This window comes from Cyprinodon tularosa, unplaced genomic scaffold, assembly GCF_016077235.1.
Source record: "Cyprinodon tularosa strain WSP-4 unplaced genomic scaffold, ASM1607723v1 ctg1006, whole genome shotgun sequence".
NCBI lineage: Eukaryota > Metazoa > Chordata > Actinopteri > Cyprinodontiformes > Cyprinodontidae > Cyprinodon > Cyprinodon tularosa.
Genome location: NW_024037790.1, coordinates 101503 through 124008, shown reverse-complemented (window position 1 = coordinate 124008; position 22506 = coordinate 101503). Strand labels below are relative to the sequence as shown.

The 22506-nt window shown below is 54.3% G+C and overlaps 1 protein-coding gene across 2 annotated transcripts; it reads right to left on the bottom strand.

Moving 5' to 3' along the window:
• Positions 1-255: 255 nt before the first annotated feature.
• Positions 256-22184, bottom strand: mtmr14 (myotubularin related protein 14). Of its 2 annotated transcripts, XM_038276686.1 has the most exons (19): positions 21633-22184; positions 21299-21447; positions 18835-18943; positions 15810-15885; positions 15524-15584; positions 15314-15436; positions 14446-14519; positions 14260-14330; positions 14103-14177; positions 13905-13971; positions 10738-10823; positions 10544-10620; positions 10091-10127; positions 9937-10007; positions 9808-9866; positions 9323-9449; positions 7522-7698; positions 2008-2214; positions 256-920 (listed from the first exon to the last, which is right to left on the bottom strand). In XM_038276686.1, exons 1-19 carry the CDS (start codon positions 21765-21767, stop codon positions 740-742), a joined length of 1962 nt encoding a protein of 653 aa, XP_038132614.1. In that variant the 5' UTR covers positions 21768-22184; the 3' UTR covers positions 256-739. The 2 variants fall into 2 exon arrangements, with proteins under 2 accessions (XP_038132614.1, XP_038132621.1); XM_038276693.1 differs by lacking the exon at positions 2008-2214.
• Between the last annotated feature and the right edge of the window lie 322 nt (positions 22185-22506).

The following is a 22506-nucleotide window of genomic DNA, read 5'->3' as shown; positions in this document are numbered from 1 at the left end:
ACTGTTCAGTTTGAACTCATGGTGCAGCGGCCAGAACCGAGACATTTACCTTCATCATCTTAATGCAGAGCTACTGAGACTGAACTTCTTCCTGATTGAATGCAGCCAAATGCGTGGGGTCATTCTAAGTGCTGTAACTCTAATGTGGGCTCCAGCGCCACGCCGCCCGCTACATCGGAGCAACAAACAATAGCAGCATAAGGAAAGGAAAATATTAAGAAAGATTAAAAACATCATCATCATCTCCCTTCATCTCCCTTTTCATCACAGTGGAGGAAACTGAATCTCTCCCTGAAATAATGAAACCGGAGCAGCTGAGCTCCAGCAGAACATAATAGGATGAAGCTGCAGCAACATGTTTGGCACTTGGTCTGCTGCCAGATCAGGAGCTCTGGTTCCTCCGTCATCGTCTCCGTTTTAACCTTTGATTTCAGCCTGACTGGAAACAAAACTGTGATTTAAAAAAAGCCTTTAAATTAACCAGGGAGTTTTTTTACTAGACATTTAGATTCACGGCTTTGAACGGTCACATCTGACCGTCATTCGCCAGGGACCATCAGCTCATTCTGAGCCCCAAGCAAAGACGGCTTTAAACATGAAAAACAAAGTGTACAGTTTCACAAAACGTGGAATTTCTGAGCGAGACTTCCTTCTTCATTACATCACAACCTGTTTTATGCATCCGGCCCCTGATCTGATGGACGGTGGGGGCTAAATGGGGAAGTCACACCCAAGGACTTCAGACGATGGCATTGCTGCCTCGAAGGCCGACCCCGCGGGCAAACTGCTCCAGCAGGCCGGAGATGGCGCCGGAAGGGCTGGGGGCCGAAGACCTGAGACCCACCGTGGAGCTGTAGGCCGCTAGGAAGATCTCCCGGACCGCTTCCAGCCGAGCCTGCCGCTCCGAAGGGAGGGAGCACCTGGGGGGAGAGGGACAGACACCGGGGGTCAAAGAGAGAAAGAGCTCTGAGGGTCCAAAATTCTGTGTATGTTGAGGGGGGGTTACTGTACGCGGAGTAGCTATGCTAGCTTTGATTTCTGTTTTGGATAAATACAGTCTGAGTTGAAGGCCGGCTGTTTTCAGTCAGTCTGTAGGAAGAAGAGGACAGAAGACGGTCCAGTTTTTAAACCACTCCCACCACTATGCTGGAGTTTGGGTTTTAAACCACTCCCACCCCGATGCTGGAGTCTGTTCTCAGACCGCCAACACCAGGACGTCCCGGCGGGGGTCTTCAGTGGTCTCAGAGATAAAGGACGGGGTTGGATGGCCACTAAAAATGCAGCTGGATGTTCCACAAGCCAGGATTCAGAGAGGCAGGTCTGCCTGAGGTAGTGTAATGGTTACCATGGAAACCAGCGGTAAGAGAGCAATCAATGACTTGCAAAGAGAGATTTCTCGACGGAAACGGACTGCCGGTCTGAACCAGGGCATTCAGGCAGGACGGCCCTCAGCTGAGACATGAATTGACTAAATGTTTGTGCTTCAGGCAGGGATTAGATTATTTTGGATTATTTTGATCAGACCACAGAGAGGTACTCTGGATATAAGTAGTTCCAGAAAGATAATATGGGCTAAAAATGGTGGGCTACTATCAGATTCATTCTGGCCATCTTCCTCTAGGCGTGGCTTAAATACGAATAATGATGCTGATTAAAAATGAAATTGAATCACATGGATCAGAGAACATAACATTGTCCTTTATCAATGAGACCCTGAAGGATGTAACACGGCAGCCAGAAACCAAATCGCATGTGGAGGACACCTGTTTGAAGATGCCAATTTGAGCATTCTGGAAGGGAAGAAGCGGACTGAAGGAGGAGGAGGCCTTCCAGCCACAATGACCTGAAGCAGCCACGGCTGCTGGAGTAATGCTAACCTCACCCGGTTTGGTGCTGAATCAAAGCGGTTAAAGGTCTGATCAAAGCCGAGGCGTTCAGTAACGCCTTGGGTCGGGCTAAAGTCACACAGGTTTATTCCAAAACTGTTTCTACAGCGGTTGAACTTACGTCCGCCCACTGGGGCCCTCGTCCTGGAAACTGAAGGGCAGCGGGGAATCGAAGGCAGAGGTGACAGCAGAAGAGTTGGAGGAAAGCGAGGCCATCGGCTGAGAAAAGTGGCCGTGGTCGTGGATGCTGCCGCATCCGGAAACTATCTGCCAGCTTCCATAGTCTGTGGACAGGGAGGAAGCTGATCTGGAGCAGTCTGCTGCTAACCTGACACACAGAGGTAACAACCACAAAGGTTAGACACACACCTGCAGAAACCACACAGCTTAGCAGCCGCTCTGACGCTAATGCTAACCAGACCGTCCACAGACTGCCTGACTTCCTGCTTCCAGCAGTCGATCATGTGGGATAAAATTCAGCTCAGGGAACTGTTGGGAAATTTGATGTCTGTCTGATTTCTTCTTTTTCTGTTTTGAATAAATCTCAATAATGAAAATGAGCTTTTCCTCATGGTCTCAGTGGGTCTTACAAGTAAAATCCAGAGGAGAGATTAGTTGGGCAGAGTTTGAATGAGGCTGGAGCAGCGCTGCGAACATCTGGACGTTATGATTTTAAGACCCATGCCTGAAGACTCGACTTTTTCCATTTTATATAAACCAGGTTTGAGTCCAACATTTTTACAGGAATGACCCAGATACCGATAACAGAGATGCTTTTCACCACATTCTGTTCTGAAACGCAAACACAGAAAATTGACATTTAGGAAGGAAAGGTAAGGAAAGTTAGGCTGACCCTAACCCCACCACCGGAGCTCAGTGGATGTAAGAAGGCCTCATTACAGGAATAGTACACCCAACACATGATTAGCCTTCATTTTCTACTCACCCCCATGCTGAACAACACTCTGGAGTACTTTTTTGATATCTCAAATGCATCTGGAGATCTGGGAGGCTTCTTGCTGTCTGCTGACATTCAAATAATGGAGGTCTATGGCGCCCGAGGCAGAAAGGTCCATAAAAGTCCACAAAAAACGTGTCAATATTCCTCCATACTGCTCGTCCAATGTATCCCAAGTGTCCTGAGTGGGTAGCGTCCAGAATTTACTCTAAACGAAGTCATTTAGAATGTTTTTAGAGCATAAACAGTAGTGTATAGGATTTCCTGAAAGCGCGCACGTGCGCGATCACGACGCTACGGAAGCCGGCAGACCAAACCAGCGCATTCAGCTCGGCAAAGAACTCATGCTCTTCCCCAACACTGAAGTCCTCAGACATTTTTCTTTCGTTGTTTCTTTCTTTGCACAGGTAAACAGCACATTTCTTCTTCTACGCTTGCATTATTGGCAGAGCAGACGCTGAATGCGCACTTTCATCTGGTTTGGTCTGCCGCGGTTTCCGTAGACTCGTGAACGAGCTTTCAGGAAATCCTATACACTACTGTTTATGCTCTAAAAACATTCTAAATGACTTCGTTTCTGGTAAATTCTGGATGCTACCCACTCAGGACACTTGGGATACATTGGACGAGCAGTATGGAGGAATATTGACACGTTTTTTGTGGACTTTTATGGACCTCTCTGCCTCGGGCGCCATAGACCTCCATTATTTGAATGTCAGCAGACAGCAAGAAGCCTCCCAGATCTCCAGATGCATTTGAGATATCAAAAAAGTACTCCAGAGTGTTGTTCAGCATGGGGGTGAGTAGAAAATGAAGGCTAATCATGTTTTGGGTGTACTATTCCTTTAAAGTCGTAGGGAAGCGGCTGTTCCAACTGTTGCTTTTCCTAATTCTCCCAGTGGTGCCCGACTTTACACGAGTGAATAAAGTGAATCTGATTGGCCGATTATCAAGGGGGCGGGATTGTTGTGGCAGAAGGTTCTCAAGCACGTTTGGTTGTGGCGGGTTTGTTGGAAGCATCTTGCTAACCAGTTAGCATCTTAGTGCTAGCAGGTTCCCAATGGGAAATTCCATTGGGACCAAGTAGCACTAAATTGGTGACTTAGAAACGACGCTGTCAAGGAACGCTATGGACAGAGGAAACATGCAAGAGGAGGAGAGTTTAGTGTCGGAGGTCGTGGATGAGTCTCCTACGTCATCCATTTTTTATTTAGAGGAGGAAAGCGGGGACGAAGATGTTGTGGAAGAGGACGCCAGGGCGGCAGAAGCTTGGTTTGGTGTAGAAGGCTTCCAGCCGTCCATGTTTGAGCCCTTGCGTCGCAACGCTGCCAGTTCTGTTAGCTCTACGCCTGCCGAAGACACAGACGTCCATCCCCGTGAACACTGGGACGCAACTCAATGGGAAAGGAAAGGATTCTGATTTCAACCGTTGCGTATATTAGCTGTGACATATGAATCAAGATGCTATGACCGAAAACATTTGATTGACAGATGACCATTGATACATGATTGGCCGAATTTAGGTGTTCAGGCTGACGTAGAACTAACTGGCCTGCAGAAGATAACGGAAAAAAAACAGCATTTTAAGACAGGATTTTTTTAAAATGCGTTTTGGGACAATATGGTCTGATAAAGAGTACATTTATATACATGTTTAAGCCAGAATGATTTGACATTTAAATATGATTTCTCTATGACTTTAATGCAGAAATGGTTTTGCTGGCTTTCTGGGCCACAGCCATCCTGTAGTGGAAACTGAAGCAGGAGGAACCTGGAGTCAGTCCTGTTCATGAGCTCCAGGCTACAGGTCAGATGTAACATTTACAGACGGTCTGAACGGTTCGGGTTCAGTTTGGACTGAGCCAATGGAACATTCAGCTCCATCCATCTGTCCCGCTACTGCGCTGCCTCCCAGCACTCCCTGTTTACTTTGTTTTATGTGGAAAAGACTCCCGACTGTCTCATCTGTCCAGCCAGCCTCTCCCAGGGGCCCCCCTACCTGCCATGTGGCGGACAGCACCCAGATCTCCTATAAAGCTGGGCGTACACTGTACAAATGTGAACAGGGGCTAACGAGGGGCCATCAGCCTCTAACGACCACCTCCCCATCAGGAATCGTAAGGTTGGGACAAAATCAATCATGTCAGCCGTCCTAAGGTGGTCGGGGCAAATCGCTCACTGGGCAAACAGGGATTCTTCTTCTTCCTTCTTCAGAGGAAAACCCAGCAGCATGGCGGGGGGGCAATGAGTGAAATGGAGTTCTCTCTGTCAAACTGTCAGACCGTAGTAGCCACGTTAGCTCAGCCATGTCTTTGTCCAAATACGTCGTCTCCTTTTCTTTTTAGGGCTTTCAGCACAAAGTTGCCCAAATATCCAAGGCAGCGCGTTTCACTCTAGTGAGCTTCATGTTCCTCTGCTACTGGTTTGGCTTCCAGATAGACGAGTCCGAGTAGCGCCATCTCACTGCGGAGCTGAGTCCCACCTGGTTTTTAGACGTACAGTGTGAGCAGGTAGATCGCATCAGAGCGTCGGGTCGCACAGCGTGAGAACAAAGATGTTGAGCTGTGAACTTTTAAACTCTGCGGTTTTGTTTTAGAGTGTGAGCTGTAGCTGAGAGCAACCATTGGAAAAATCTCACAGTTTAAGCCCAGCTTAAAGCCTCTTCTCTCCACGCTTTGGACTGGATGGCTGCTGGTTTACAGACGTTTCCAGCTGCAGCTCCTCCAGAGTCTCCATTGATCTGTCACTCCCATGGTTGCTGAACCCAACCCCACTCTAAACCGGACAAGAACCACCCGACCCGTCTTCCGGTTCCCGCCTGTTTTCTGAAGAACCCGTGAGGCCAGAACTGGCTAAAGCTGGACTGATGGGTGCAGACAGGCCCCGCCTCCTCGGCCCTCCATGTGAGCAGCAGACTGCAATCACACGCTTTTGATTCCATGGGTCTGAAGTGATTTTGACGTTTTGCTTTTTAACACCAGAACTGGTGCTGCGGCCGACTGCAGGCCTGAAGAGCCGTGGCCCCCGGCACGTCATATCCAGGGGCCGGCAGGCGAACGAACAGGCAGTTCTGTTTTAAAACGATGGTCGAGTCAGGAAGAAACACAGAGCCAGGCCACAACTGCTGAGCCTGGGTAACCACGGCAACCTTAGAGGACTACAAGGATGCTCTCTGGAGTCCTGGATCATGTCTCCCTGTCAGCTAAACCAACATTTTTCTGACTGCATTAAGTCAATCAGGAAGTTTGGTGGAGGGATGACCGAAGTGAGGGCCGTCTGGCTCCAGCCTTTCATTTCCAGTCAAACTCTTTACTCCATCGGGGAGCTGAGACATTCTGGCCGTTTTCCTACTGCTGGATGTGTTGAAGCTACTCAGCCGAACAGAAACGAGACCAGAGGAAACTGAATGACCTGGACCTGCGTGGTGGTCTGGACCTGCTGCAGACGCATCGCGGTCCAGACCACCGCCACAGAGCCTAAGTGGTGGGACGCTGAGGGCGTCCCCGTGTTCTGTCAGGTGAGCATACCCCAGCATACCCACAGCCAATATGCATGCGTAAGACGTCAGATTTGTGTTTATTCCTTCAGTTTTGTACAAAAAGTAGACTTTAAACTACCTCAACAGGCATGTATCCCTTTGGTCATGTACAAAAAAACCATTAAAGGTCAGATCACCACACGCTTCAAAAAACACCCAGAAGTAAGTAATGAAAAAGGTTTTTTGTTCATGGCTTAAGGGATACACGCCTGTTGAGGTAGTTTAAAGTTTATTATTCGTAGAAAACTAAAGGGATAAATTAAAGGGATAATCAGGTATGTTGGTCTGACTGGGTATGCTCATCTGACAGCTTTTTGTGACATCATGGCTCTAAAAATGGCCGTCACTACCCGATCCGTGCTGCTCATGCGCGAACAGATATACATCTAGGTGTCCATAAATAATGTTATCATGGTACTAAAATTACTTATTTCAATTAACTCTCTATAGAATGCTAATACACGTCTTTAAATAAATTGTATGTCTTTTTCTGAGACATTTTGATCCTTTTTTCCATTTCGTCGGATCGGAATTCCGGGACGGATCGGAATTCCGGGACGGATCGGAATTCCGGGACGGATCAGGCTTTCGGGACGGATCGGAATTCCGGGACGGATCAGGCTTCCGGGACGGATCAGAATTCCGGGACGGATCGGAATTCCGGGAAGGATCAGGCTTTCGGGACGGATCGGAATTCCGGGACGGATCAGGCTTCCGGGACGGATCAGAATTCCGGCACGGATCGGAATTCCGGCACGGATCGGAATTCCGGCACGGATCGGGCTTCCGCCACGGATCGGGCTTCCGGGACAGATGGGGCTGCCAGGACCAGGCAGTGACAGTGACGAACAGAGACACAGAACATCTGAAGGGAAACTAACTCTTCTCTACTCAGTTTGCGGCTTCCTGTTTCTGTCTTACTAAGGGTCTGGAGTTCAGGATCGTCTCCCCCTAGTGGGCTGGAGTTTAGTTAGACTCATTTTTGCCTTTGCAGAATGTTTTGCACCCCTTGGCCCTGCAGACGGTTGATGTTGGGTCACAAAGCAGCCAGAGAGTCAGATGCTGCTCCTCTGAAGCTGAAGGCAAACATCAGAGCGCTGAAGCTAACCGGACCAGAAATCGAGGAGAAAACAACTCACCCTCTGCTGGGAACGGCCAATGGGCTGCTGCCGGTGCGGGTCACAACGTGATCTGATTGGTTGGAGGAGGATGAGCTGGAAGACTTGGCCTCTCCGGCTGGATGGAAGAGAGGATCATCCAACAGGTTCTGCCGGTTCCAAACCACCATAGGAGGAGAAGAGGCGGGAACTTTCCTCCTGGGAACAGAGAGAACCAGATCGCCTGAAATGAAACCGCTCTGTTCCCACAGCAGCCGAGGACCAACCGGTGCAAACTGGTTCAATCTGGTCCTCAGAGGAAGTCTGCCTCGGAGAACATTTGCTTCCATCTGATTGTCAACAAAGCATCAATAGAACAAAGAGGGGCCCCGGGGCCAAGATGAGGATAGAGGGGGCCCGGGACCAGGATGAGGATAGAGGGGGCCCGGGACCAGGATGAGGATAGAGGGGGCCCGGGGCCAGGATGAGGATAGAGGGGGCCCGGGGCCAGGATGAGGATAGAGGGGGCCCGGGGCCAGGATGAGGATAGAGGGGGCCCGGGGCCAGGATGAGGATAGAGGGGGCCCGGGGCCAGGATGAGGATAGAGGGGGCCCGGGGCCAGGATGAGGAGAGAGGGGGCCCGGGGCCAGGATGAGGATAGAGGGGGCCCCGGGGCCAGGATGAGGATAGAGGGGGCCCGGGGCCAGGATGAGGAGAGAGGGGGCCCGGGGCCAGGATGAGGAGAGAGGGGGCCCGGGGCCAGGATGAGGAGAGAGGGGGCCCGGGGCCAGGATGAGGAGAGAGGGGGCCCGGGGCCAGGATGAGGAGAGAGGGGGCCCGGGGCCAGGATGAGGAGAGAGGGGGCCCCGGGGCCAGGATGAGGATAGAGGGGGCCCGGGGCCAGGATGAGGAGAGAGGGGGCCCGGGGCCAGGATGAGGAGAGAGGGGGCCCGGGGCCAGGATGAGGAGAGAGGGGGCCCCGGGGCCAGGATGAGGATAGAGGGGGCCCCGGGGCCAGGATGAGGATAGAGGGGGCCCGGGGCCAGGATGAGGAGAGAGGGGGCCCGGGGCCAGGATGAGGAGAGAGGGGGCCCGGGGCCAGGATGAGGATAGAGGGGGCCCGGGGCCAGGATGAGGATAGAGGGGGCCCGGGGCCAGGATGAGGAGAGAGGGGGCCCGGGGCCAGGATGAGGAGAGAGGGGGCCCGGGGCCAGGATGAGGATAGAGGGGGCCCCGGGGCCAGGATGAGGATAGAGGGGGCCCGGGGCCAGGATGAGGAGAGAGGGGGCCCGGGGCCAGGATGAGGAGAGAGGGGGCCCGGGGCCAGGATGAGGAGAGAGGGGGCCCCGGGGCCAGGATGAGGATAGAGGGGGCCCCGGGGCCAGGATGAGGATAGAGGGGGCCCGGGGCCAGGATGAGGAGAGAGGGGGCCCGGGGCCAGGATGAGGAGAGAGGGGGCCCGGGGCCAGGATGAGGATAGAGGGGGCCCGGGGCCAGGATGAGGATAGAGGGGGCCCGGGGCCAGGATGAGGATAGAGGGGGCCCGGGGCCAGGATGAGGAGAGAGGGGGCCCGGGGCCAGGATGAGGAGAGAGGGGGCCCGGGGCCAGGATGAGGATAGAGGGGGCCCGGGGCCAGGATGAGGATAGAGGGGGCCCGGGGCCAGGATGAGGAGAGAGGGGGCCCGGGGCCAGGATGAGGAGAGAGGGGGCCCGGGGCCAGGATGAGGAGAGAGGGGGCTCGGGGCCAGGATGAGGAGAGAGGGGGCCCGGGGCCAGGATGAGGAGAGAGGGGGCCCGGGGCCAGGATGAGGACACACTGTTTGTTGCTGAGTGACACTGACCAGCTGGAGGCCTGGGATTGGCTGGAGAACGGGTCCATGGTGTCGGTGCTGGAGGCGGCAGGCGGCTCTTCGGTGATGAGGGAGAAGTCGCTGCTCAGGCTGGTGATGCTGCCGCGGTCCCTGGACCCTGAAAACAGCCAGAAGGGCCTCAGTGACACCAGCGGGTAACAAGGGCCACTAACCCACAGGGCGTCAACCTTCAGCTTCCTGTCTGAGCCCATTAGCACAGCCTGACTAATGCTAGCGCTAGCTTAGCTGGTGCTTCAGGGATACGGCCAACAGCAGCAGGAACCCTGAGACCGGGATCCTCCCAGAGCCTCAGGGTCTGAGGGTTACCATGGCGTTAGAGAGGCTGGCTCAGTCTGAGCTGCAGAGGCGGACCCAGCAGGTCCCACAGGAGAACCTTCTGGGCCCGCCTCTGCAGATGGACTGGCAGATGTTAGAGCAACGCTTCCACAGCAGCTCGCCACATGGTGGACACGTACTCAGCTGGCAGATGTCCTCCACGCTGAAGTCGCCATCTTTGAAGGTGGAGTTTTTCCTCCTGAAAGGTGAAAGAAACGAAGCTGTAACAGAGTCAACGGAGACAGATCTCAGGAGCAGACGGACCTCACCTCTGTTTCCTAACGGCTGAGAACTTCTCCGAGACGATGTGCTTCAAAAAATTGAAGCAGAAAAAGAAAATCTGAGGGAGAGAACATTTCTAGGTTAGAGATGTTTGAGCCTGCAGGACGTCAGAGCAGCATCTCTGTTCCGGAGCAGCGTTACCTCTTCCCCTTTGGAGAGACGATCCGGCAGCATGTGACTGGGAAACAAAACACACCAGTGAGACCATCAGGGTCAAACAGGGTTAAGTCATCAGCATGAGCAGCGTCTGAGGCGTCAGGTGAGGAACATCTCCACTTTGCTGGTCCGCCAGAGCCAGAGCTTTGATCTCATTCTGCTGCATCCTCTAGGAGGAGGATCTTTTTATTCTAGATCTATAGGTCCTATAAGAAGGTTCTTTCCTTAATAGAAGTTGTTTTTTTCTAAAACAAAATAAAAGGAACATGGATAGAAACACTGAGGCAACGCAGCTTTCATCTTTGGTCTGGAGGGCCTCCCTGCCAGCACCCTAATCTGGATCTACCCCCACCTGGTGGACCAGGAGGAGCAGCAGGAGGAGAGAATTCCCTCTGAAGGACCTCAGACCTGCGATTCAAGCGAAGGGCGGATTTTTACCCAAACAGAAACCAGTCGTAGGCGATGGTCAGGTAGAGGATCTCGGCAGGCTCCAGGCTGGCGTTAACGGCTCCATCCTGTGGAACAAACAGCATCTATAATCAGAATCTCATCGGAAAGTCTCGAAACATCTAAACATTGAAAGCCCTGGAGGATCCATACGGCTGCGATGGAGGAGCGGAGGAAGGACTTACTGCCCACAGCGAGAGTCTGAGGAGGGAGACGAAGAGCGGCGTCCGGTCCCAGCCGGATATGCAGTGCACCAGGAGCCCGCTGTCATCTGAAACGACACAGGACCGCTAAGTGGCGCTACGGGTCAGCAGCAAGACGTTCACGCTCAGAGGTTCTGGGCAGAGATCGGCCCATCGAAACGGATCGGACCAGAGCTACTGATCTCTGGGGTCAGGCCAGTGTTGCTTCATCTTCCTCCATTTGGAGAATAAAAATGACCAAAAAACAAAGATAAAGAAAAACCAGAACAGCACTCAGAACTTTCCCAGATGGTAATCCAACATTTAATGGATCCTTCCCCTGAATGAGGCGCAGCTTTGGTCAAAATGTCACTAAAAACCATTCTGAACCATGAACAGACACGCAGCGCTGAAGGGTTAGCCGATGAACGCAGCGCTGAAGGGTTAGCCGACGAACGCAGCGCGGAAGGGCTAGCCGACGAACGCAGCGCCGAAGGGTTAGCCGACGAACGCAGCGCCGAAGGGTTAGCCGACGAACGCAGCGCCGAAGGGTTAGCCGACGAACGCAGCGCCGAAGGCTCAGCCGATGAACGCAGCGCCGAAGGTTCAGCCGATGAACGCAGCGCGGAAGGGTTAGCCGATGAACGCAGCGGGAAGGGTTAGCCGAAGAACGCAGCTCTGAAAGGCTTCGCCGAAGAACGCAGCTCTGAAAGGCTTCGCCGATGAACGCAGCGCTGAAGGGTTAGCCGATGAACGCAACGCTGAAGGGTTACACGAAGAACGCAGCGCTGAAGGGTTACACGAAGAACGCAGCGCTGAAGGGTTACATGAAGAACGCAGCGCTGAAGGGTTAGCCGATGAACGCAGCGCTGAAGGGTTAGCCGATGAACGCAGCTCTGAAGGGTTAGCCGATGAACGCAGCTCTGAAGGGTTAGCCGATGAACTCAGCGCTGAAGCGTTAGCCGATGAACGCAGCGCTGAAGGGTTAGCCGATGAACGCAGCGCGGAAGGGCTATCCGACGAACGCAGCGCCGAAGGGTTAGCCGACGAACGCAGCGCCGAAGGGTTAGCCGATGAACGCAGCGCCGAAGGGTTAGCCGACGAACGCAGCGCCGAAGGCTCAGCCGATGAACGCAGCGCTGAAGGTTCAGCCGATGAACGCAGCGCGGAAGGGTTAGCCGATGAACGCAGCGGGAAGGGTTAGCCGATGAATGCAGCACTGAAGGGTTAGCCGAAGAACGCAGCTCTGAAAGGCTTCGCCGATGAACGCAGCGCTGAAGGGTTAGCCGATGAACGCAACGCTGAAGGGTTACACGAAGAATGCAGCGCTGAAGGGTTAGCCGATGAACGCAGCGCTGAAGGGTTAGCCGATGAACGCAGCGCTGAAGGGTTAGCCGATGAACGCAGCGCTGAAGGGTTAGCCGATGAACGCAGCTCTGAAGGGTTAGCCGATGAACTCAGCGCTGAAGCGTTAGCCGATGAACGCAGCGCTAAAGGGTTAGCCGATGAACGCAGCGCTAAAGGGTCAGCCGAAGAACGCAGCTCTGAAAGGCTTCGCCGATGAACGCAGCGCTGAAGGGTTAGCCGATGAACGCAACTCTGAAGGGTTACACGAAGAACGCAGCGCTGAAGGGTTACACGAAGAACGCAGCGCTGAAGGGTTACACGAAGAACGCAGCGCTGAAGGGTTACATGAAGAACGCAGCGCTGAAGGGTTAGCCGATGAACGCAGCGCTGAAGGGTTAGCCGATGAACGCAGCTCTGAAGGGTTAGCCGATGAACGCAGCTCTGAAGGGTTAGCCGATGAACTCAGCGCTGAAGCGTTAGCCGATGAACGCAGCGCGGAAGGGCTAGCCGACGAACGCAGCGCCGAAGGGTTAGCCGACGAACGCAGCGCCGAAGGGTTAGCCGATGAACGCAGCGCCGAAGGGTTAGCCGACGAACGCAGCGCCGAAGGCTCAGCCGATGAACGCAGCGCTGAAGGTTCAGCCGATGAACGCAGCGCGGAAGGGTTAGCCGATGAACGCAGCGGGAAGGGTTAGCCGATGAATGCAGCACTGAAGGGTTAGCCGAAGAACGCAGCTCTGAAAGGCTTCGCCGATGAACGCAGCGCTGAAGGGTTAGCCGATGAACGCAACGCTGAAGGGTTACACGAAGAATGCAGCGCTGAAGGGTTAGCCGATGAACGCAGCGCTGAAGGGTTAGCCGATGAACGCAGCGCTGAAGGGTTAGCCGATGAACGCAGCGCTGAAGGGTTAGCCGATGAACGCAGCTCTGAAGGGTTAGCCGATGAACTCAGCGCTGAAGCGTTAGCCGATGAACGCAGCGCTAAAGGGTTAGCCGATGAACGCAGCGCTAAAGGGTCAGCCGAAGAACGCAGCTCTGAAAGGCTTCGCCGATGAACGCAGCGCTGAAGGGTTAGCCGATGAACGCAACGCTGAAGGGTTACACGAAGAACGCAGCGCTGAAGGGTTACACGAAGAACGCAGCGCTGAAGGGTTAGCCGATGAACGCAGCGGGAAGGGTTAGCCGATGAATGCAGCACTGAAGGGTTAGCCGAAGAACGCAGCTCTGAAAGGCTTCGCCGATGAACGCAGCGCTGAAGGGTTAGCCGATGAACGCAACGCTGAAGGGTTACACGAAGAACGCAGCGCTGAAGGGTTAGCCGATGAACGCAGCGCTGAAGGGTTAGCCGATGAACGCAGCGCTGAAGGGTTAGCCGATGAACGCAGCTCTGAAGGGTTAGCCGATGAACGCAGCTCTGAAGGGTTAGCCGATGAACTCAGCGCTGAAGCGTTAGCCGATGAACGCAGCGCTAAAGGGTTAGCCGATGAACGCAGCGCTAAAGGGTCAGCCGAAGAACGCAGCTCTGAAAGGCTTCGCCGATGAACGCAGCGCTGAAGGGTTAGCCGATGAACGCAACGCTGAAGGGTTACACGAAGAACGCAGCGCTGAAGGGTTACACGAAGAACGCAGCGCTGAAGGGTTAGCCGATGAACGCAGCGCTGAAGGGTTAGCCGATGAACGCAGCGCGGAAGGGTAACAGGCTGACGTACGACATGCTGGTGACGGCCACTGACCAGGATGTGGGATTATTCTAATCCAGCTCCTTACGTGGTGAAATGGTCGAGCTAACTTTGTGACGGAGATTGACTGGATCATCCACCTACCATCACTGTTGATGATGTGGAGAAGCAGCTTCAGGTAGTTCTGGGTCTGCTCCACCAGGTCCCACGACTGCATTACAGACACAGACGGGATACATTAGGAAAACAGACACTGGGTCACCTCTGTTGCTACAACCTGTGGGAACAGGGATGGAGCTGCAGAACTAAACCGGATCAGAACAAAGCAGGAGGGCAGCCCACCTGGTACCGGGTCCAGTCGATGTTCAAGTTCTGAGAGAAGCGCAGAGGGATCGTCAGAGGAGCGTCCACAAAGTCCTGTGAGTGAAGACGGAGGAAGATCAGAACATGAGCTCAGCATTACCCGGGCCAACATAAGGGACAGAACCGGTACCGGTACCTGGTTCCAGTTAAACACCAGCCCCTCCGCCGTGTAATCTCTGTCTTTGTAGTCCTTAAAAAACTCACAACCTGGAAAACAACAGATCCACAAACAGACCTCAAGGTTCTGACGGGCCGAAACCTGGTTCTGATGAAATATTGCATCAGCAGAATAAAATCCGGGTTGCGGACCGGTTCCCCTGACCTGGGTAAGGCACGGAGAGCAGGGTGAAGTCTGCGTAGCGTTGGGCCTTGTCCACCTTCTCCGAAGACGTCACGCTGCAGAGAGACGAGGACGGCTTTAAAAAACAGAACCGCCCACAGAACCCGACCTGCACCGGATCCGTTTCTACAGGGCTCCCACATATTCAACCTACCCCCTCAGCTCCTCAAACACTGAGTCAGTTACTATGGAAATGCTCCCTGTTTGAGGTCAGAATGAGGAAATAATCTGGATTATTCTAAGGTAGGAAATTCCTTCAATCACTGATCAGAAGGAATCTTTTCTATTCTGCAGCAAAGGAATTTATGGAGTCAGAAAACAGTCAAAATGTTTATAAACTTCTAAATCTTAGTTTAAACTGGAAAAAGAAAAGTTGATATTTAATGTGACTTTTTTATCTTATAATTTGAGAAACTGAAAAGGGAAAAAATAAAATACTAAGAATTGAATCTAAATTCAGTTTAGTATTTTGATTACACTTTTTCTTTTTCTATTTCTTTTCTTTATTGCAGTCGTAGATTTTATATTTTCAGATTCAAATCCATTACTTTCAGTTTTTTTTACACTTTCTTTCACATTCAGACTTTGAGCCCAATCTGACGGTAGTGGGCGGGGAAACGTGATTGACAGCTGGAGAGACGTCCCATTCCATGTTGCATTCCTGAACTGAACAGATTCTCTGCAGCATTTATTTGCCTTTTTGGTAAAATCCTGTGAAAAATCTGACATTTCTGGCTCCATAGAGATTCAGCTGATTAGAAATGCAGTTTTTCACCGTTTCAATCGTTTATTATTTTTTCGGCAGGTAAACAACTGAGAGGTGGAGGAGTTAGCGAGGAGCCAGACTTACTTCAGGCCAAACTTGACCTTCTTGTTCTCCACCATCAGGTCACAGATGTAGCGAACCGACAGATAGCGCAGCAGCTTGATGTCGTGACCTCGAACTTTGTCAAAGAGCTGCGAGTCTCCGTTCCTGAGGAGAAACGGCACGGAGCAGAACCTTTAGAGGGCGGGCGGTGCGGTCTAATGCCTGGATGATACAGGTTAATATCTCCGTTACCTAACTGCTCCGTCGTCCTCTGGGAGCTCCTCTGGTTCTGCCCCGGTGTCGTCGCTGCCCCCTGCAAACCGACCAGGAAGGTTAGGAAGGATTATCTGCCAGCAGCAAATGATTCTGGTTTTTATTGCAGAGAACTTTGCGCTGAATGTTTGACCTCCAGACACAAACAGCTGCTGTTCTCCTCGTTCTGGGTCGGCTCAGACCAATCCCTGCTCCTACGGTTTCATGACAGAGCAGGATGGAAAACCGAACCTCCTGTGTTCTGTGTGCAGACGCGTGTTTCTACCTGAGAAGATGTAGTTGTATCCCGTCCGTCCGTACAGCTCCCCCCAACCTGCCAACGTGGCCGACCGGCAGATGTGCTGCATGAAGAAAGCGGCTCAGATGAGAGGGAGGAGGGTTATTAAAACACAGAGGGTTCCTCCACGCAGAGCTGCAGGGGCGGAGCCAGCAGCAGGCGGACGCCAAGTTGCCCTGGAAACCATCCTGATCGCACCCTCCTGCTGCGTGGAGGAAGCAGAGCTAAAAATGGCTGGTTGGCCGACATGCAACCGATCCCTGCAGCTAAACACGGAAAGAACGGCATCATGCTGAGGTGTGGAGAGCAGCTCAGCTTCCAGCAGACCAGCACTACCACAGACAGGAAAGGTTTAGACTGAAGGGTTAGAGTGGCCTAGTCAAAGGCCCTGAGACTAACCGGGACCCTGAGACTAACCGGGGCCCCTGAGACTAACCGGGCCCCCCGAGACTAACCGGGACCCCTGAGACTAACCGGGACCCTGAGACTAACCGGGCCCCCCGAGACTAACCGGGACCCCTGAGACTAACCGGGACCCCTGAGACTAACCGGGGCCCCTGAGACTAACCGGGGCCCCTGAGACTAACCGGGCCCCCCGAGACTAACCGGGCCCCCCGAGACCAACCGGGGCCCCTGAGACCAACCGGGGCCCCTGAGACTAACCGGGCCCATGAGACTAACCGGGCCCCCTGAGACTAACCAGGGCCCCTGAGACTAACCGGGCCCCCCGAGACTAACCGGGGCCCCTGAGACTAACCAGGGCCCCTGAGACTAACCGGGCCCCTGAGACTAACCGGGGCCCCTGAGACTAACCGGGACCCTTAGACTAACCGGGGCCCCCGAGACTAACCGGGCCCCCCGAGACTAACCGGGCCCCCCGAGACCAACCGGGGCCCCTGAGACCAACCGGGGCCCCTGAGACTAACCGGGCCCCCCGAGACTAACCGGGACCCCTGAGACTAACCGGGACCCTGAGACTAACCGGGCCCCCCGAGACTAACCGGGACCCCTGAGACTAACCGGGACCCCTGAGACTAACCGGGGCCCCTGAGACTAACCGGGGCCCCTGAGACTAACCGGGCCCCCCCGAGACTAACCGGGCCCCCCGAGACCAACCGGGGCCCCTGAGACCAACCGGGGCCCCTGAGACTAACCGGGCCCATGAGACTAACCGGGCCCCCTGAGACTAACCAGGGCCCCTGAGACTAACCGGGCCCCCCGAGACTAACCGGGGCCCCTGAGACTAACCAGGGCCCCTGAGACTAACCGGGCCCCTGAGACTAACCGGGGCCCCTGAGACTAACCGGGACCCTTAGACTAACCGGGGCCCCCGAGACTAACCGGGCCCCCCGAGACTAACCGGGCCCCCCGAGACCAACCGGGGCCCCTGAGACCAACCGGGGCCCCTGAGACTAACCGGGCCCATGAGACTAACCGGGCCCCCTGAGACCAACCGGGCCCCCTGAGACTAACCAGGGCCCCTGAGACTAACCGGGCCCCCCGAGACTAACCGGGGCCCCTGAGACTAACCGGGCCCCTGAGACTAACCAGGGCCCCTGAGACTAACCAGGGCCCCTGAGACTAACCAGGCCCCCCGAGTCTAACAAGGCCCCTGAGACTAACCGGGCCCCTGAGACTAACCCGGGCCCCCTGAGACTAACCGGGCCCCCTGAGACTAACCCGGGCCCCCTGAGACTTATTAAGGCCCCTGAGACTAACCGGGCCCCCTGAGACTAACCCGGGCCCCCTGAGACTAACCCGGGCCCCCTGAGACTAACCCGGGCCCCCTGAGACTAACCGGGGCTCCTGAGACTAACCGGGCCCCTGAGACTAACCGGGCCCCCTGAGACTAACCGGGCCCCCTGAGACTTATTAAGGCCCCTGAGACTAACCGGGCCCCCTGAGACTTATTAAGGCCCCTGAGACTAACCGGGCCCCCTGAGACTTATTAAGGCCCCTGAGACTAACCGGGCCCCTGAGACTAACCGGGCCCCCTGAGACTAACCGGGCCCCCTGAGACTTATTAAGGCCCCTGAGACTAACCGGGCCCCCTGAGACTTATTAAGGCCCCTGAGACTAACCGGGCCCCTGAGACTAACCCGGGCCCCCTGAGACTAACCGGGCCCCCTGAGACTTATTAAGGCCCCTGAGACTAACCGGGGCCCCTGAGACTAACCGGGGCGCCGAGACTAACCGGGGCCCCTGAGACTAACCGGGCCCATGAGACTAACCGGGCCCCCCCGAGACTAACCGGGGCCCCTGAGACTAACCGGGGCCCCTGAGACTAACCGGGCCCCTGAGACTAACCGGGCCCCCTGAGACTTATTAAGGCCCCTGAGACTAACCGGGCCCCTGAGACTAACCCGGGCCCCCTGAGACTAACCGGGCCCCCTGAGACTTATTAAGGCCCCTGAGACTAACCGGGCCCCCTGAGACTAACCGGGCCCCCTGAGACTAACCGGGCCCCCTGAGACTTATTAAGGCCCCTGAGACTAACCGGGCCCCTGAGACTAACCGGGCCCCCTGAGACTAACCGGGCCCCCTGAGACTATCCGGGCCCCCTGAGACTATCAAGGCCCCTGAGACTAACCGGGCCCCCTGAGACTTATTAAGGCCCCTGAGACTAACCGGGCCCCCTGAGACTATCCGGGCCCCCTGAGACTATCAAGGCCCCTGAGACTAACCGGGCCCCTGCTGGAACCCTGCTGGTTACACTCAGTCCTATCTTGTTCTACACGGTTCTGCCTGATTCTGGCTAAAGCCCGGTAAAAGCTCTGATTCTTCCAGCTGGGTTTACTGGTTTACCCCGGCTGGTTGTAACTGAGAGGCAGCTGGTTAAACAGGACTTCCCAGCAGGAGCTGCTCCAAAGATCAGAACCGCAACCAAAGGGAAACAGAATCCAAACGGATTGAAGAGAAGGAAACGATGACGGAGAGGCTGAGCTGAAAGGACCAGAACCTTCTGGATGGAGGTCCAGAAGTAGAACCGTTCGACAGCAGAACGGGGACCAACCTTTCCGTTGTAGAGGATGACGGGGCAGACGAACCGCCCTCTGCAGCGCGCCATCTTGCTCCGGTTCACCAGGTCCTGCAGCTTAGAGATCTGCACCGTGCTCTCAAACCTAAACACACACAGAACCATCAACATCGCTGACTCAGCGTCAGGAGAGCATCATGACTCAGCATCATAGAACATTGCAGCTCAGTAGCGCAGTGGGTAGCACTGCTGCCTTGCAGCTAGAAGGTTCTGGGTTAAATACTTTGTGCAGGGAGTTAGCATGTTCTCCCAGAGCATGCGTGGGTTCTCTCCGGGTACTCCGGCTTCCTCCCACAGTTCAAAAACACGACTGTTAGCTTAATTAGCTTCTTTAGATCCTCCTTAGGTGAGTGTGTGTGTGAATGGTTGTTTGTCTCTGTGTTTCCCTGCGATGGACGGGTGACCTGTCCAGGATGGACCCCGCCTCTCACCCGTAGACAGCTGGAGATAGACACCTGCACTCCTCGCCACCCCACTGTTAGGTAGAACGCCGCAGACTCTGCGTCAGTAGAACATCGCAGACTCATCGCTGAAATCCAGACCGCTGCCATATCTTGCTCAGCTGAAACGCCTGCTGTCGCCATGTTTTGCTTGCTGGTTGCTATAGTGTGATTGGAGGAGGTGTTTATGATGCAACGAACTGGTTCCAGTGGAACAGCCCTGAACCGGACCGTGTGCAACGCTTCCGACAAACCGCCCACAACCAAACGTGAATGCGAACCTTCCACCACAACAATCCCGCCCCCTTGATAAACAATCAAGATCAGCTGGTATCAAACAGACTTCTAGGACTATTTTGGTACTGACCAATGTTGGTCAACACATCGTATCGGTCCGATAAATGGAACGGCTCTTTGGTCATGTAATAGAATGCAGCAAAGGATTGTGGGTGTTTGTCTGAGGCAGAGAAGAGATGTCAGTGCTGTGGTCCGTTTGTCATGGCGTCGGAACTATCGGTCATAAAACTGGACATCAGCTCCAAGTTTGAAATCCTAAACGATCAACAACAACATGAGGCAGGGGTTGCTAAGCAACAGGCCCATCTGAGCTAATACTGGAGCTTCTAGATGAAGGCAGATATAATGAGCCCTGTTTAAACCCACTGAAGGTTTCTGTCAAACCGTTCCTGTAATGCTGCGTTCAGACCGCACGCAGCAGGAGCAGCAAAAACTAACGCAGCGCTTCATTATTTATGCTTGTTCCACTTTAGATCTGATGCGGTGGTGAAGTGGTGGAAAAGTGGGTCTGATGCGCAGTGGGCGGAGCTACCCTTTCCTTTCTCTGCCTGGAACAATGGCGGCTATATTAGCTGTGATCAGCGGGTAGAAAGTAGTTAGAATCTATGTTGAAGTGAGAAAGTCCTCCTGAAAACATGGTCTGTGCAGTCAGTTCATCCAGATTACCATCCTGCCTTCAAAGATTATTTCTCTGTGGGAGCCGCTCAGACCCCCACATACCGGCGCTGCGCTGTCACTGGGAATCCCCAGCAGCAGCTGCCTCAGGCCCGCTCGCCTCTCCAGGGTTTTCCCCTCCTGTTGGTGGCGGCTGGAAGTAGATGTTAGCGTTTTTCAGGTCTGTGCTACAAACTGCAGGCAGCAGGATAATAAAAGCCAACATATTCTGCCGGCAGGTTTCTACATTTGAAGTTAATTTAGGCGTTAATAAACTGTTTCAGAGGAGTGATCATAGCGCTCTGCATCAGCAGCGCTGCGTCTGACTCCCTGCCAGCTCCCAGATCAGCTTCTCTGATTGGTTGATGAGGCGCGTCCAGCAGATAAAGTTAAAGGTTTCCAACTCCTGCAGCTGCAGCTCAGATGCTCAGAAGCTTCTCCTGCTGCTCCTTCATGCGGGTCAACCATTGATTTTCCATGGAAACCAGCAGCTTCTGCTGCCTGCGGGCTGAATGTAGCATGAGCTCAGCAGCTCTATTACTGTCATTTTTGTAGTTCTTTGTGTTTTAACGATAAATCCCACAGAAACCTTTTATGGGATGTCGTCTACCAGATCTGGATCTATGCCAGAGGCATCCCAGAGCCTCAGAGGTTACTAAGTTTTCACTTTTGAAATCTGTAATTCATTAAATCCGGTAACTTCCCCACAAAGAGACCAGAGTCTCTGTACGCTCTGACTTTCCATCATTTAAGGATCAGAAATAGTTCTTGTATTTTTCAGTGCAGCTCCTAAATGCAAACATTTGACTGTGAAACACTGAAGCAGGACCCAGCAGGAGATTCCTCTGCACCAATCAGCAGAGGGACGTGTTGCTTTTTGTTTCCTGTTTCTGCAGCAGCAGCGCCTCATGTGACAGAGATCTCACTTCCTCCTCTATTAGCTCCAGCCCAGGGCTGACCTTTGCCCCCTGCATCACAGGCGGCCTGCTGAAGGACACCGCTGCTGGCTGAGCCACCTGGACTTTGTATCCAGGGGTGCTGGGACCTACCTGTCTCTGTTCGGCTCCGGGGATTCATACTCCAGGAAGACTATCTGCCGGGGGTAGTGGCCGCAGACCTCTCCGTTGGAGTTGGAGATGATGCTGTACTTGTAATCTCTTCCAAAAAGCTCCAGACATCGTTTCTCTATCATCTCCACCTGCAGGAGGAGGGGGCAGGTTCATATGAGTGACAGCACATGCTTCAAACGCTCAGCTCCTCCTTTCCACTTGCATTTAGATCAATGGTCTGGCTGTTGATTCCTGCAGCCAGACCAATTAGTGACTCTTTCCATGGTGGTCATTTCTTTCTAAGCTCGTGCTGAGGTAAAGTCTGCCATCTTACCCGGGGGCTGACCTCCTTCGCTCTGTACTGGGTCCTGGAGAACAGCTCGATCAGCTCCGCGATCTGCTCGCCCTTCCTGACCGACAGCCCGGGGAACGGGAAGCCGCCGGCCGCGGTGGGGGAGGCGGCCATCATGGCGCCTGGAGCCGCGGCGGTAGCTTCCAGCCGCACCCGTCCGCCCTCAAACACCGCAGCGCCGTGTCCTCTGGAGCGGGGAGACCGAGCAGGCCATCCCTTCCCGGCGAGCTTCTTCCTGACTGCCCGCTGCAGGGGGCCGGAGCCGGGAGGCCGTCCTGGATTCACGGCAGCGGTGAGCAGCTCCTCCCCGCCTGAACTCCAGCCGCTGGCGGGCCGCGGGCAGCCGGTGCCCCGGGGAGAGCAGCAGGGAGCCGCCGCTGCGGAGCAGGAGACCACGGAACCAACCGGAACCGATCTGAGGGTTTGGACCCGTCAGTACCAGCCGATCCTCCGGTGCTGCTCAGCGGGTCATCCACGGTCCTCTGGAAGGTCCAACAAAACCAGACCAGACCCGAACCAGGACCAGACCCAGACCACGGTACAGTAATGTGACCGACAGCTCAGCAGGACGGTCCAGCGTACAGAGTTTCACAAACAAGCGATAAACAGGAAGTTGACTAAATCACGTGACTGAGATCGACCCTCTGATTCCATCCTGGTAAACAACACCGCGGCGCTTCACCGCCACCTACCGGTGAGCTCTTAGAATGCAGGTGGAATGTGTGGAACATGCTGGGGGTCATTTTCCAGGAAAGCAGGTTATTTCCTCCAGCTGAAGCCAAACTGATCCTTTACGGAAGAGGATTAGGGCCACTGAAAAAAAAGTTAACTGATTTTAAAATTTTATTTCAGTTTA